At 40.9% G+C, this 12,185-nt stretch overlaps 1 protein-coding gene across 1 annotated transcript in view; it reads right to left on the bottom strand.

The window, feature by feature from the left end:
• Positions 1-12,185, bottom strand: part of LOC133997669 (neurexin-3b) — a 213,846-nt gene that overhangs the window by 150,052 nt on the left and 51,609 nt on the right. The window contains exons 10-11 of the mRNA XM_062437349.1: positions 11,661-11,834; positions 8,431-8,550 (exon numbers count right to left, since the gene is read on the bottom strand). Coding sequence (XP_062293333.1) covers positions 8,431-8,550; positions 11,661-11,834 — 294 coding nt within the window. The remainder of the gene's footprint in view (positions 1-8,430; positions 8,551-11,660; positions 11,835-12,185) is intronic.

Here is a 12,185-nt window from a genome sequence, read left to right on the forward strand (position 1 = left end):
TGGAAAGTATGGAAATGCTCCATTCAAGTTTGCGAAGACCTAAACTGAAAGTTAGCCGGCTCAGCCTGCGGAAGTCTCTGGTGCGTTTGCTACACGGGACCCAGCACCTACAGAGGGTGTGCACCAGATATGCAGTACAGTATGCATTCATCCAGGTAATTTTATTTCAGTGGGAAGTCGCTTGTTAGACTTCCCACAATTTCATAGGAATGAACGTTTTGAACATATCCAGTGCTGTATCCATGGTTGAAGTGAGGTCCTTCTCAGTATACCAGAGGAGGGCGAAATGCATGTTCTCTTTGGAAATAAAAATGTCAGAGGTAATTGCCTTTAAAATGCATTCACCTGACGAAAATCGGCTTCATCTGATGGAGACGGCAGATGTCTTGGTCAGCTCCTCAGAGGAGCGCATTTGAGCCCATATTGAATGCCCTTCAAGATGCACTGCAGGATTTTTCTGCTGAGAGCCTCTTAATGGTTAACATTAATGGCTGTAAGCTATTAAACAGAGCGATTTCACCTTTTTTTCTCTCGAAAGGCCAAATCATTTCATCCCACAATCTCCCTAGGACTGACCTCACTATGGCAACTGAACTCAATGAATGACAGGACCACCCTATGGGTAAACCTAGACCACCTAATTCTGACACCACACAATGGCAATTACCTGAAAGGGAACAGTGTGAACCATGTAAAAGCCTATATGTAAGGTCCATGTGTTAAACGGTGTCTCACAGCGGACGTCAGACATACAGCTTTTTACCAAGCCTATCTAAGATTGGCACATGTTGAAATGTAGTTATAGAGATGGTTAGATTGACTTCTGACTTGAAATTAATACAAACAGGTGCGGGTAATCCATTGCTCCTTTTTTCAGATGAAGTACCCTCCTGCAAGTGCTGTACAGAGGAGGGCTTTATTCTATGTAGTCTGCTTGGAGTGGTTTAGCTCCCTACTAGTGATGACTACCTATCAGCCTTGCTGCTGAGAAACAAGAGAGAAAAAAGGACGGAGAGTAGGGGAGTGCAACAAGAACAATAGACCGATAGAATGAGACCAACTCATCTCACCTTCTTTTTTGATCTATGCACTTGATGTTGTGAAACTGCAGAAAGGGGGTGCAGTGGTTATTGTATGTATTGTATGTAGTCATTGGTGCAATTGAGTGCAGAGTGGGAATGCTGTCTGCCAGTGACATATTACTTGTATTCGTGTGGCCTTTCGAAACCATCCGCCGCACTGCACAAGTACCCTGACTCAGAGTAGCCATGAGAGAGGCTGATCAGAAGCTGCCTATTGATTCCTCTCATTGTTCAGAACAGGTAAGCAAATACGACATGAAAAGTGGCCGCGTGTAGTCACATACAATTCGCCAGCAATTTGTACACAATAGCACACGAGAGAGAAATACTCAAGAGCAGAAGCAAGCCTGCCTACCTTGACAGAAGCACACGCTACAAAGAGGGGAAAAAAAGACACTCGTCCTACCATACAAAGGTCAGCCCCACACACACACACACACACACACACACACACACACACACACACACACACACACACACAAACACATATACACACAGAGACAGACACACAAAAGCCTGAATAGTGGAGCCAATTAAACGAATATCATAAGCCATTGCTGCAAGAACATTGCCTGCAGGCTATTCACTTTACGTAGAATAAAGATTTGAATCAATCAAGCTTTTACAGCGATTTTGTAGTAAAAACAATAAAATATACCCACAAAACAATGATACTCGAATGACAAAGAATAGATTAAAACATTGTCTTGACAATGGGTAGTTGTTTTTTACACACAGCGATGGTGCAGGAGAATGGGTTAAAAGAAAAGATTATTTGATCTTCTTTGGGAAAATACAAGTAGAAAAAAAAGAGTCGAGGAAGATGATGAAAGAGACATGTATGAAAGAAAGACTGGAGCACAAGGAAATATCACAGCTGCAAAAGAAAACATGTGCCCAATCTGCACTTACTCAAGACACGTTTCTGCCGAAAACCCTGAAGTTCAGACGAGGTGTTCGCGGTATTGATTGGGTGATTTGTATGTGTTGCCGGCGCTCCTGAAATGTGTCTAGGAACATGTGTTGATGGATGTGTCTGTGGCTTGGCTCTCAGTCTGTGAGGGCCAGGTTGGGTGCTGGGAACGCTCTGACAGCCTCAAGGTTACCCGCATGGCACCAAAACAGATGGATGCCCCTCATCGTAACTGTCTGTAATGTGTTCAACTCAATCATTTCCTCCCTCTCTCTCCCTCACAACATCGCTCTTGTTTGCTCGCTGAGGCAGTTTGCTGAGAGTCTGAGAGGAGTTGTACTGTATGTTTCAACAGAAAGCCGTCAAAATTATGATTTTATTTATCACACAGAAGAACTTTCACACCTTCTCTTGGGTGCATCAACTAGGATATAAGGTTGTTAACTAATATGTGCTCAGTCCTTTTCTGTGTTAATGAGTAGCTCAACATTTTAAGAAATACATTTATTTGATTTTTTTTTTGAGAATAATATGAAAAATGGATATCAGACTCATGTCTGTGCGTTAAGTAGAGTGCTGGAGTCACAAATGTTTAGCCTAGCTTAGTTTAAAGACTGGAGGCAGGCTACCAGGCTCTTTTGAAAGTGAAAAAATATACATTCTCAGAGATTGATAATTATATACATTGTATTATATTGGTTCAATATTGATAGAAATTGAAATGTAAAACAATAATTTGTGGTTTAATATGGAGTTACAGTATATGCTGGAGCCTTTCTGAATCGACCAGTGTTTAAGCTAACCTAGGCTAAACATGTTCTGACTCCAGCACCGTTTGTAACTGACGGAAATGAGATTGATATTGATCTTCTTACTCTCTGGCAGACTTTAAAGCAGAATTAATTATATTTTTGCTACTTGTGGGCAGAGAAACAAACTGAATACACAGCATTAACTTTTTATCACCTCATACATTTGTTATGGCTAATGTGTTAGCAAACAGTTGTCTGTTGACACATCCAGAAGACACAGAGCAGCATTAGCATAATTTGGAGCATTAATGTGGTGTTTCTGAGTCACCTGGAGTGCAAGTCCAATATTCATGCTTTTTATTAGCTCTCTTACTGTAGCTTGCTAACTTTGTCAGTATTTATCACATAGACAAATACATATAGACATATGTACTTTATTGGTCCCAAATTGGGGAATTCTTGTCTTACAGCAGCAGGTTTTTCAGGCATTGGACTGAAAATTAGCTGCTTGCTGCAGCTGGAAGAAAGGGTTAATGGGAGCAGAGTTGTGGACACAAAACAAAAACAATTAGCTAAAGCAAGCTAAAAGGCTCTGTAGAGCTGCAGAGTCAGGTGATAATTATCTGCGCATTTATTACACTTGGTCATTTCATCCATTGTTTATACAATATACAGTACTGAAAAGTGAAGCTCCAAGTCAACTATCAAAAAGTAATCATGTGAGAAGACTAATGTATCAGAGAGACAGAAATATACATGAAAATAAAAATAAATGGTCCAAAAATATGGAAAAGTACGCATTTCACCATCATGCCCATTTATTGACACTCATGAGTAATATCTCCTACTCTTCTCCTCAATCTTTTTACCCGTTTTATATTCTCTTTCTTCTGGCCCTGAGGCATTTAAGCTCCACAACCCAGCATATATCCAATTATACCGCGGCTCTGAGCACGGCGGTGACACATCGATTGACACAAGCGACATCCAGTCTTATCACAGTTACATGATGCAGTGCTGGGCAAGCATCATTAGCCTGATCAGCCAATAGCAGCGCAGCTCGTTAGACCCCCAAGGGCTGGACATGCAGCCCTGGTTCTAATACAGATATCATAAGACAAGGAAGAAGAGTGATAAAGTGATGGAGAGAGGAGGAGAGATTTTAAACCTTCGAGGGACAACTTTATGTTTCTGCTTCCTCGTATATGTATGTGTTTTGGGCAATTCCACTGGGCTGATGTTGGGCAATTACACTTTTCCTCAAGCACTCTTTTTCTCAACAACAATAGGATCTGTTTCCTCCATCATCCAAAACATGTTCCTGTGTGACAATACTGCAGGCAGCTGTCAAAACGTTCAGCTGCCGTTTCGAGTTAGTGTTTAAACCACCTGATCATATGATCCCTCGGTCATGGGCACCTCCAGGGCTAGCTACTATGTGTCACAACATTATTTAATAAAAAAGAGTGAGATCATTTCAAAGTGTGCTTTTGGGATAGGTTGTGCCCTGAGGATAAATCATCCTCTGTGGAACTCTTTTGGCCCATTTTTATTCTACCTGTGGTATTTATAGGCAGATGTTCTCGTATTTCTATGCTCCACTTATAAGCCCTCTTTAGCCAAAACGTACTTTCACATACGGTATGAAAACTTTCTGTAAGTGTTTGCAAGAAGAAAACCCAAGAAACAAAAACATTTCTCATTTATTTCACCCTGTTTACTGCTTCCCTTTCCAGATTTATCTTAATACCAGTTGCCTTCACTGGCTGAAAAGTTGCTCATGTATTATGATCAAAAGTTGCCACCAATACATCTGTGCCCAACTGAACCTATGCCAAGCTCCATGGTTCCCGTGGTTTGCTTTATAGCCAACTAACCCCTGCTCAACACCTGTTGTCCAGTCCCGGCCAGCTAGAGCTACTTAATCCCATTTACAGAGACAGCAGGTTAAATTATTCAGCGCTCCAGTGAAAACTCCTACAGTATGCATGAGGGGGTCTATAGATACCCTCTTAAATCTACCAGCAGTGTGTGTGTCCTCTCATTTGTTTGTTTATTCTAAAACCTTCACTCATCATTGACGTCATGTCAAACTGAATAGCTCCATTGTGTGGCCGCCTTTTTTCCCCCTCTGGGCTTAATAATGTCGTGCAGACACATTCAATAGAGGAAAACTGTTGTTATTATTGTTGATTTTCTACTCAGTAGAACATTGCGGACCAGAAGAAACACAGCTTGTTCCTCAACCCCCATCTGCTTTGTCCTTTTCTTTATCCTCCTCTTCTCGCTCCTCTCCCATATGAGCGGAAGAAAACTGACTACAAGGCGAATGCCTTGATTATTTTCTTTTAAATAGTGAAGGAAGCAATGCCGCTGCTGCATTGTCATTTATGTAAGCAGTTATCCAGATATGGTTACAGCCCTCTGCGCAGGCCTTGAAAAGTATATTAGGGACATTGGGTTAAACAGGAGCAGAGGGTTGGTTGGGATCATCACACTGACAGAAAAATCCATCGCTAAATCTAAGCAATTACTAATGTCAGCATCGAACTGACAAACAGTTTTCTGGTGCCTGTCGTCAGCCTCTCTCTCCCTTCTTCACTCTCTCTTTCTGTTTGTTTACCATGTTCCTGACTGTGGAACAATGCAGCGACCTTTGCAGAGATAATTCTATTACGTAAGTTGAGTAATTGCTCTGGATGTGGAAGAGGAGTGTCCGCCGCTCTTCTTGCTTGGCCCACAGCTCCCATGTCCTTGGATTTAAATGAAAATCTGCAGCATTCATAGAACCTGACAAGGAGAGGCCCAAACACACACAAAAAAGAAAAACAAACAAAAATGAATAAATAAAGAGAGAGGAGAGAAGAAGAAAGGAAGAAAAGAGGAAGAGAAGAGAGGGATGGATATGAGACGACAGGGAGATGGAGCATGACAAAAGCAGTGAGCCAGAACCAAGCAGGATGAAAATGCTATAAAAAGTCCCACCCTTCAACCCCCAACCCTCACTTTTTTTTTTTTTTTTAAAGCAGTGCAGGGCACGGCATGTACCTCAAGACTGTCCAAGTGGCTCTGAGAAAGGCCTCTATGGTGCACCTGCAAAGCCCTGCAAATGTACTATGTGTCCTCTTCCCATGGTAGAGGTGTGCAGTCACAAAGTACAGGCTGCAGGGGTACACAAGAATAAGTGGAAGGAACATAGATAGCTCCTGCCTTTTTCCCTCTACCTAGAGCCCTGTCAGCTACAATGGAGAAGTGCAGAGAGGGCACAGAGGCTTGACGCTAACAATCTACACAAGATGAAACTGCGAGAGGCTTTACTGGCAGAAATGTTCACTTTACTTTGTTCAAGTTTCTTCATTTGGACAATGGATTGAGACGGAGTCAGAGAAGCAGACAATTACTGATATTTGCTGCCAGCTATCAGAGAGGGAGACCAAGAGAAACAGAGGGAGAAGCTCCACTCCAGCATTGTTAATTAGAAACTCTCTCGCAGCGCTGTGCTCACTGAATAAAAGGCAGTCACACTTTCACACAGAGAGCACACATGCAGGCAAAAGGCAAAGAGACGGTGTTCATTTTTATCAAGCTACTTCAATCGAACAATAAAACTGTTGGCAATACGATTGTATTGTACAACATTGGATTTTGCATTGTTTAGGAGATCGCACAATATTTTCTGTCTATGATCCATAACTATAGAAATTGGATAGGCTATAAGTTTGTAGCGGGGTAATAGATAAAGAGAGAGAGGCGAGTACAGGAGGCAAAGCAGTAGAGGAAAATAACAGGAAAGCTGATTTCATGCTCGGGGGATTGCATCTCATTTACTCCCAACGTGGAAGAATGGTGTGCGGTCCTGCTTATGGATTTACTGCCACCTGGTGGTGACTGACTGCACTGCCGAGTTCATGAAATCTCACAGTACATGGGGCTGTCATCAGAGTCAACACCAGAGTAGTGGGTCAGTCTAAGAGAAGCGAACTAGACCTCTTACCTTGGGCAGACAGTGTAACATAGACCTGTGTGTGAACTTTCTGAAATGTAAACTTCAGCGACTTTGGCTCGTTATCCTTTTCCCATTCTCTCTTTATTATTTACTTTCTTGCTTGTAGCATTAGAAATGAAATGAAAATTGCTTGAAAGAAAGGAACCAAAAGCAAAAGAAAGAAAATTAACTACACAATTTCCATTAAGGGCAATACTGCTCAGTTAAAAATGCTATTATACGCTTCGACAGTCCAGTCAATATTAGTGAACATCTATCTCCAAAGCCAGCAACAGGAGAGCAAAGACTTCAACCTGAAATGTCATGAAGATGTAAACAGAGTTACTATCCAAGCACTTGTGTTTCAAGAAGAAATATGTCTGTGTCGATATGAAATCAATGAAACTTCCCTCCAAGTCATCCTAGGCAGCCGTGCAAGGTGAATTAATGAGGGCTTCTCATCACTAATTAACACATAAAAACACAACTCCTATTACCAACAGAGAACTGGAGACAATTACTTGCTCAGTGTGCAAAGGTTGCGTCATATGATCTTTTACAGAAGAAGAAAAAGAGTGAAAGAGGAGGAAAAGCAGAAAAAAGAAAGAAGAAAATTTGAGAGATATGAAGTCATACATAGTGGCCGGGTCTAACATCAGAAAGGTCTGGATGATTAGGGGATGCCAGCGCTCACAGAGAGCAGCTCTCCTAACAGCCTCCACCACCTCATTAGTCTGGCCCAGCAGCAGTATGCCCCCACTATTAACCGCTAAATGAAAGACCGCCAGCCGTGATTACTGAGGGGAAGTCCCCTGTTGTCATGGGGATAAGAGAGCCCTGCACACACATGCACACACGCTCACACTTAAACTTCTGAGATAGCTATTTGAATGGCATTTTTGTAAAGAAGATTGAAGCAGAAGTCAATATTTTACACATCATCAGTCACAGCCGTTCACTCTGAAGCCCATAAAATGTGAAAGCTCGGGACATCAAGCATACCTGTTAGGACAAGTTGCCTGCATTGCAGCATAAAAAACGCCCTCGACAATTGCCCGCATCGCCTTTGCTTTGTTTAAAGATCACATAAGGCTTTCACCACCAAATTCATGCAGCATATCGGACAAAGGCCTAATAGGCAACATGAGGGAAACATCTTCAGAGTCCTTTAGTCAAAGAAGTGGTACTCACAGTTGCAGAAAGGGTCTCAAGGTTCCATAGGTGCACCCAATGTAGGTGCAAGGTGTATGTGGGTGTGTGTCTTTTTTAGTGTGAAATTGCTGCATGTTATCAGAATGATTTGCTTTTTTCTTGCATTTATTATACACATACATACATATCATGCATGTATGTGTATAGTAAATGCTATGTGATGTAAGTGTAATATGTACAGTGTTGTGTGTTGACTCATTGCACACGTTTTAAAAGGAGGACTCCATCAATTTAGTATTGCACTTGCCACCATAATGTTGCAAAAGAAAAAAAGAAAAAAACAGCTGAGATATGCAGACTTAAACCTTAAAAATGTGCACCTACCAATTTGAAGCCAATATCACTTTTTCTCAGATTTGACATAACTACCTCCAGACCCACAAAAGACTACTAGTAAATTGACTTTGCCATGCAAAATTGATGGAGTACCCCTTTAAAGCACATAAAAGACATATTCAGATAAATCTTTAGCACTGAAGTACTCACGGTCGTTGCAGTGAGTCCCTGAATAAGATGTCATGGAGCAGTCACAAGTGAAGTTCTCCCATTGCTGGATACACACACCCATGTTAGCGCACGAGTCCTCCTGGCAGGTCGTACTCGGGCCTAGAAGGGAGGGAGGGAAAGAGCGAAGGAGATACCACAGGTGCAAAGTCAAGCAACATTAGGTGCTGCTGCTGAGTCTTAACAATGCAGGACCCATGCAGAAGAAATGCACTCTAGTGAAGAATAGATATACAGCATGTGTGCGCCTCGGAAGAGACAAGGAGCAAACAGTGTCACCACAGGAACCCTGACCTGGAGTAAAACACACTTAAAACAGGAATCCTGTTTCATGCTGGGTAAAGCTGCAATCGCACTGGAAAACTGAAAGCAGAGGTGCCACGTTTTCACAGGATCATCTGCACGCTTCTCAAGCAGTGGGAACATCAGTATAGTGACTTAATGAGTGTAAAAACTGATGTATAGGATGCTAGTTTGAGCATGTGCAATGCTCTATAATCTGCATTTAAGACATGCTGCTGCCTTTTAGTTGGAACGTCAGTGACGTCTTGTGATGACACTGTCAGCATCCCTTCATTTCCTTCTTTTTGAGAGTGTGTGCAGGTCGACATGCATGCACTTTTTTTAATCATTCCAACAGGTAGTTTTTCAAAAGTTTTATCCTAGTAAAACTTAGAACGCTGCATTCCCTCTGTGGACAAGCAAGACGAGACAGCGGGGCAAAAAAAATAAAAAATAAAAAACAACTTTTCAACAAATGACTCACGGATAAAAACTCCATTAAACAATACCCATCAAAATGGCATAAAAGTAACCCTGGCAATTTTCTTTCAAAACATCTCTTTCACTGTGAGACTACATGGTGAACACTACACAGACAGAATTCATGAAGAGCAGAGAAGAAAAGAAACGTGAAAAGCACTTGAGAACACGTAGTGCATATCCTCATGTATGCACTTGAGTCAGACAGAGTTAAGGAGGGTATTCAAAGTCAAACTGGATGTGTGTTTACTATTCTTCTACACCACACATAGCGCTTACTTTTGAATACTTATACTGAGAGGGAATGCAGATAAGGACAAGCGCACAGCATAAATAACGAGATAAACAATCCTCCCCATTGGAGTCTAGACAGACACGGGGGAAAACCTCAACAAAACTCCTTCTGATAACCACAGAGAAAACAAACAAAAGTAAATAAAGTAAAATAAAATCAACAGTCCGAGTATATGGTAGACAAATGCAAGTAAACAGTGTTTAAGAGCAATTGTCTTCGGCAAGACAATGTGAAGAGAAGAAGACATTTGAAGTGGAAAACAGAGCAAGTTTGCCAGCTGAAAGTGCGTTTACTGTGTAATGATTAGTAACGGTGGTCAACAAGGCATCCCCAACACTGTGTGTGTACATGTATTCCTCCATTTTATCATTGTGAATCTCATGTTTATATGCACACATCCGTACTCGTTTTTTTAGTGCGAGTGATGGAGTATTTGAATGGGTTTGGGTGTTGCAGCAGGGGGCCGCTTGCTCTCTGAAAAACACTCTCATCTGGGAGAAATGGCAAACATGATGGGTTTTTTTTAAAAAGAGAGAGGGCTTTATACATCAGCAGCACACTGACAGAGTTTAGATGTGCAGTGACAGCCTCTTTCTTCTGTCTATGCCCCGCCTGTAATATGTCACAGCTGGCATTTTCATACAAGATCAGTATAGAACTCCCACAAATTGTCTCCCTCTGCTTTGAGACGCTGCCTCATAATGCGTTTTTCCTTTTTAAGCTATCTACATGACTGACACATATTCATATGAACATCACTTATCTGACCTGTTCTGCTTGCTCTTTAATTATACTGTCTACTCATTTTTTTGTAATATTGTTAAACTTTATTAAAACAGGTTAGCTGGAGAGGAAATATGATATCATACTTACAGCTGGAATCTAATATATTTATGGCTATATTGACCCTGCATAGTTATTAATTATGCAATAATCATACAGTATATCTTCTGGTTTTCTCTTGTTTTGCCTGCCAGTGGTCTCTCTGTCTCTCTTTGTATTAATTTCTTTTTCAGAGAGCAAGTCACCTCTGCAACACCGTGGGACATTATTGCCATGGTGACACCCACAATGCATTGCACACAGCAGACTTTCAGGCAAGCAGGCCTCCGAGAGGCGGAGTTTAACCCTCTACCTTGCAGGTCGGCTTTGGTGAAACCAACTTTGTTAGCGCAGAAAGAAAATAACAAACAGAACAGAGCAGAGCGGAAAACAAGAGTAAAGGTTAGTGAGGGACCAGCATTGTTAGTGTTCTCAAAACTTGTTCAAGTTCGTCACTTTGGCAAAGTGCAACATGGGGGAACTGTGTTGATTTGTTAGTGAAGGTTGAAATCATATACTGTATATAGAGAATCATGTGTTTGGGTCACAGAGGCTGCAGTATTTGTTTGAATCCATCTTAATCATCTGCTGCCCTCTAGAGGAATAATGTAGGGGCCTGCACCGTGTGCAAGGAAAACTATATGTTTTTAACACAATTTAGTTTTAGATAGGAAAAAAATATATATTTATTGAACAATTCATAGGTTCTTTTTTTTTTGCATGAGTGTACTGGAATATCCAATATACATGAAAACAGACTCAAGTCAAATTTGTTATTAAAATAACGGCAATAAAGAGATATAAAAATGTATAATGCATCACCGTACAAATATCATATTAGCAGCAGCTTTGCCTTTTATATTGGTAAGAAACTAATTTGCTTTAATCTTTTAATTTTAGGGGCTGGAAAGGAATAAAAGGCAGGAAGGTGGGTGTTTTAGGGCAAACACAAGCATCTTTAAGGGAGTCAGTGTTATAAAAATAAGCAAACATTTGAAATAAATGTATTTCCTTACTTACTATTTAACTTTATTTTTCTTTTCCTGTATAATCTGAGAAAAATCATGCTTCTTAACTTGACATTCAGGTTTCAGTAATTACCATAAAATATATGGAAGCGACATAAAAATTTAACAAGCAATTATTTGAGAAACTAAATGACGAATTTAAAGTATTACCCAATAATGTGACAAATGCCTGGCAAAGGAAAAGAAAATAAGTAGGATTAACAGTGCCAGGGAATGGCTTTAAGGACTACTGAGGAGCTTTCTAATTAGTCTAATAAATCTCACACGGCAGGTCATTTTTCTCAGATGCTACAGGCCATCTTTACCTTCACAGCCACGTTCAATCTGCCCGCTGCGGAAAAGGGCGTCGTTGATGAGGTCTGGCAGGCGCCCGTTGAGATCAACTGAGGCCAAGCAGCCCTGGAAGCCCTCCCGAGAAACCACCAGCTTAGGGAGGTTCTGATACATGTTGGGTCCCAGACCTCCGATGAACAGGTCGCCTACAGGGAGAGAGGGAGGAAAATTAATTGTTAAACTAGATAATGATCGATATTACATTAAATATTGCATCTAAGCCACCAGATAAGACAGGTCCAATCTAACATACAAATGATATACAAATTATTTAGGAAACAACAACTAACACTTCTTCAAAAGTAAAAAAAAATTCTTAATTTTGGAGTAAACCTTAATTCATATTAACATTTCAATTATAACCTCTCTTTTATGATGCCAGTAACAAAACATTTCATAAAAATGGAGCGGACTCTTCAGTATTCGTGACACATTTACAGACTGAGATTACGTTTGTTTTTCAGACTAGACACACTCTGATTGCAGGATGAATTTTA

The sequence above is a fragment of the Scomber scombrus genome, chromosome 17 (assembly GCF_963691925.1).
Source record: "Scomber scombrus chromosome 17, fScoSco1.1, whole genome shotgun sequence".
Taxonomy (NCBI): Eukaryota; Metazoa; Chordata; class Actinopteri; order Scombriformes; family Scombridae; genus Scomber; species Scomber scombrus.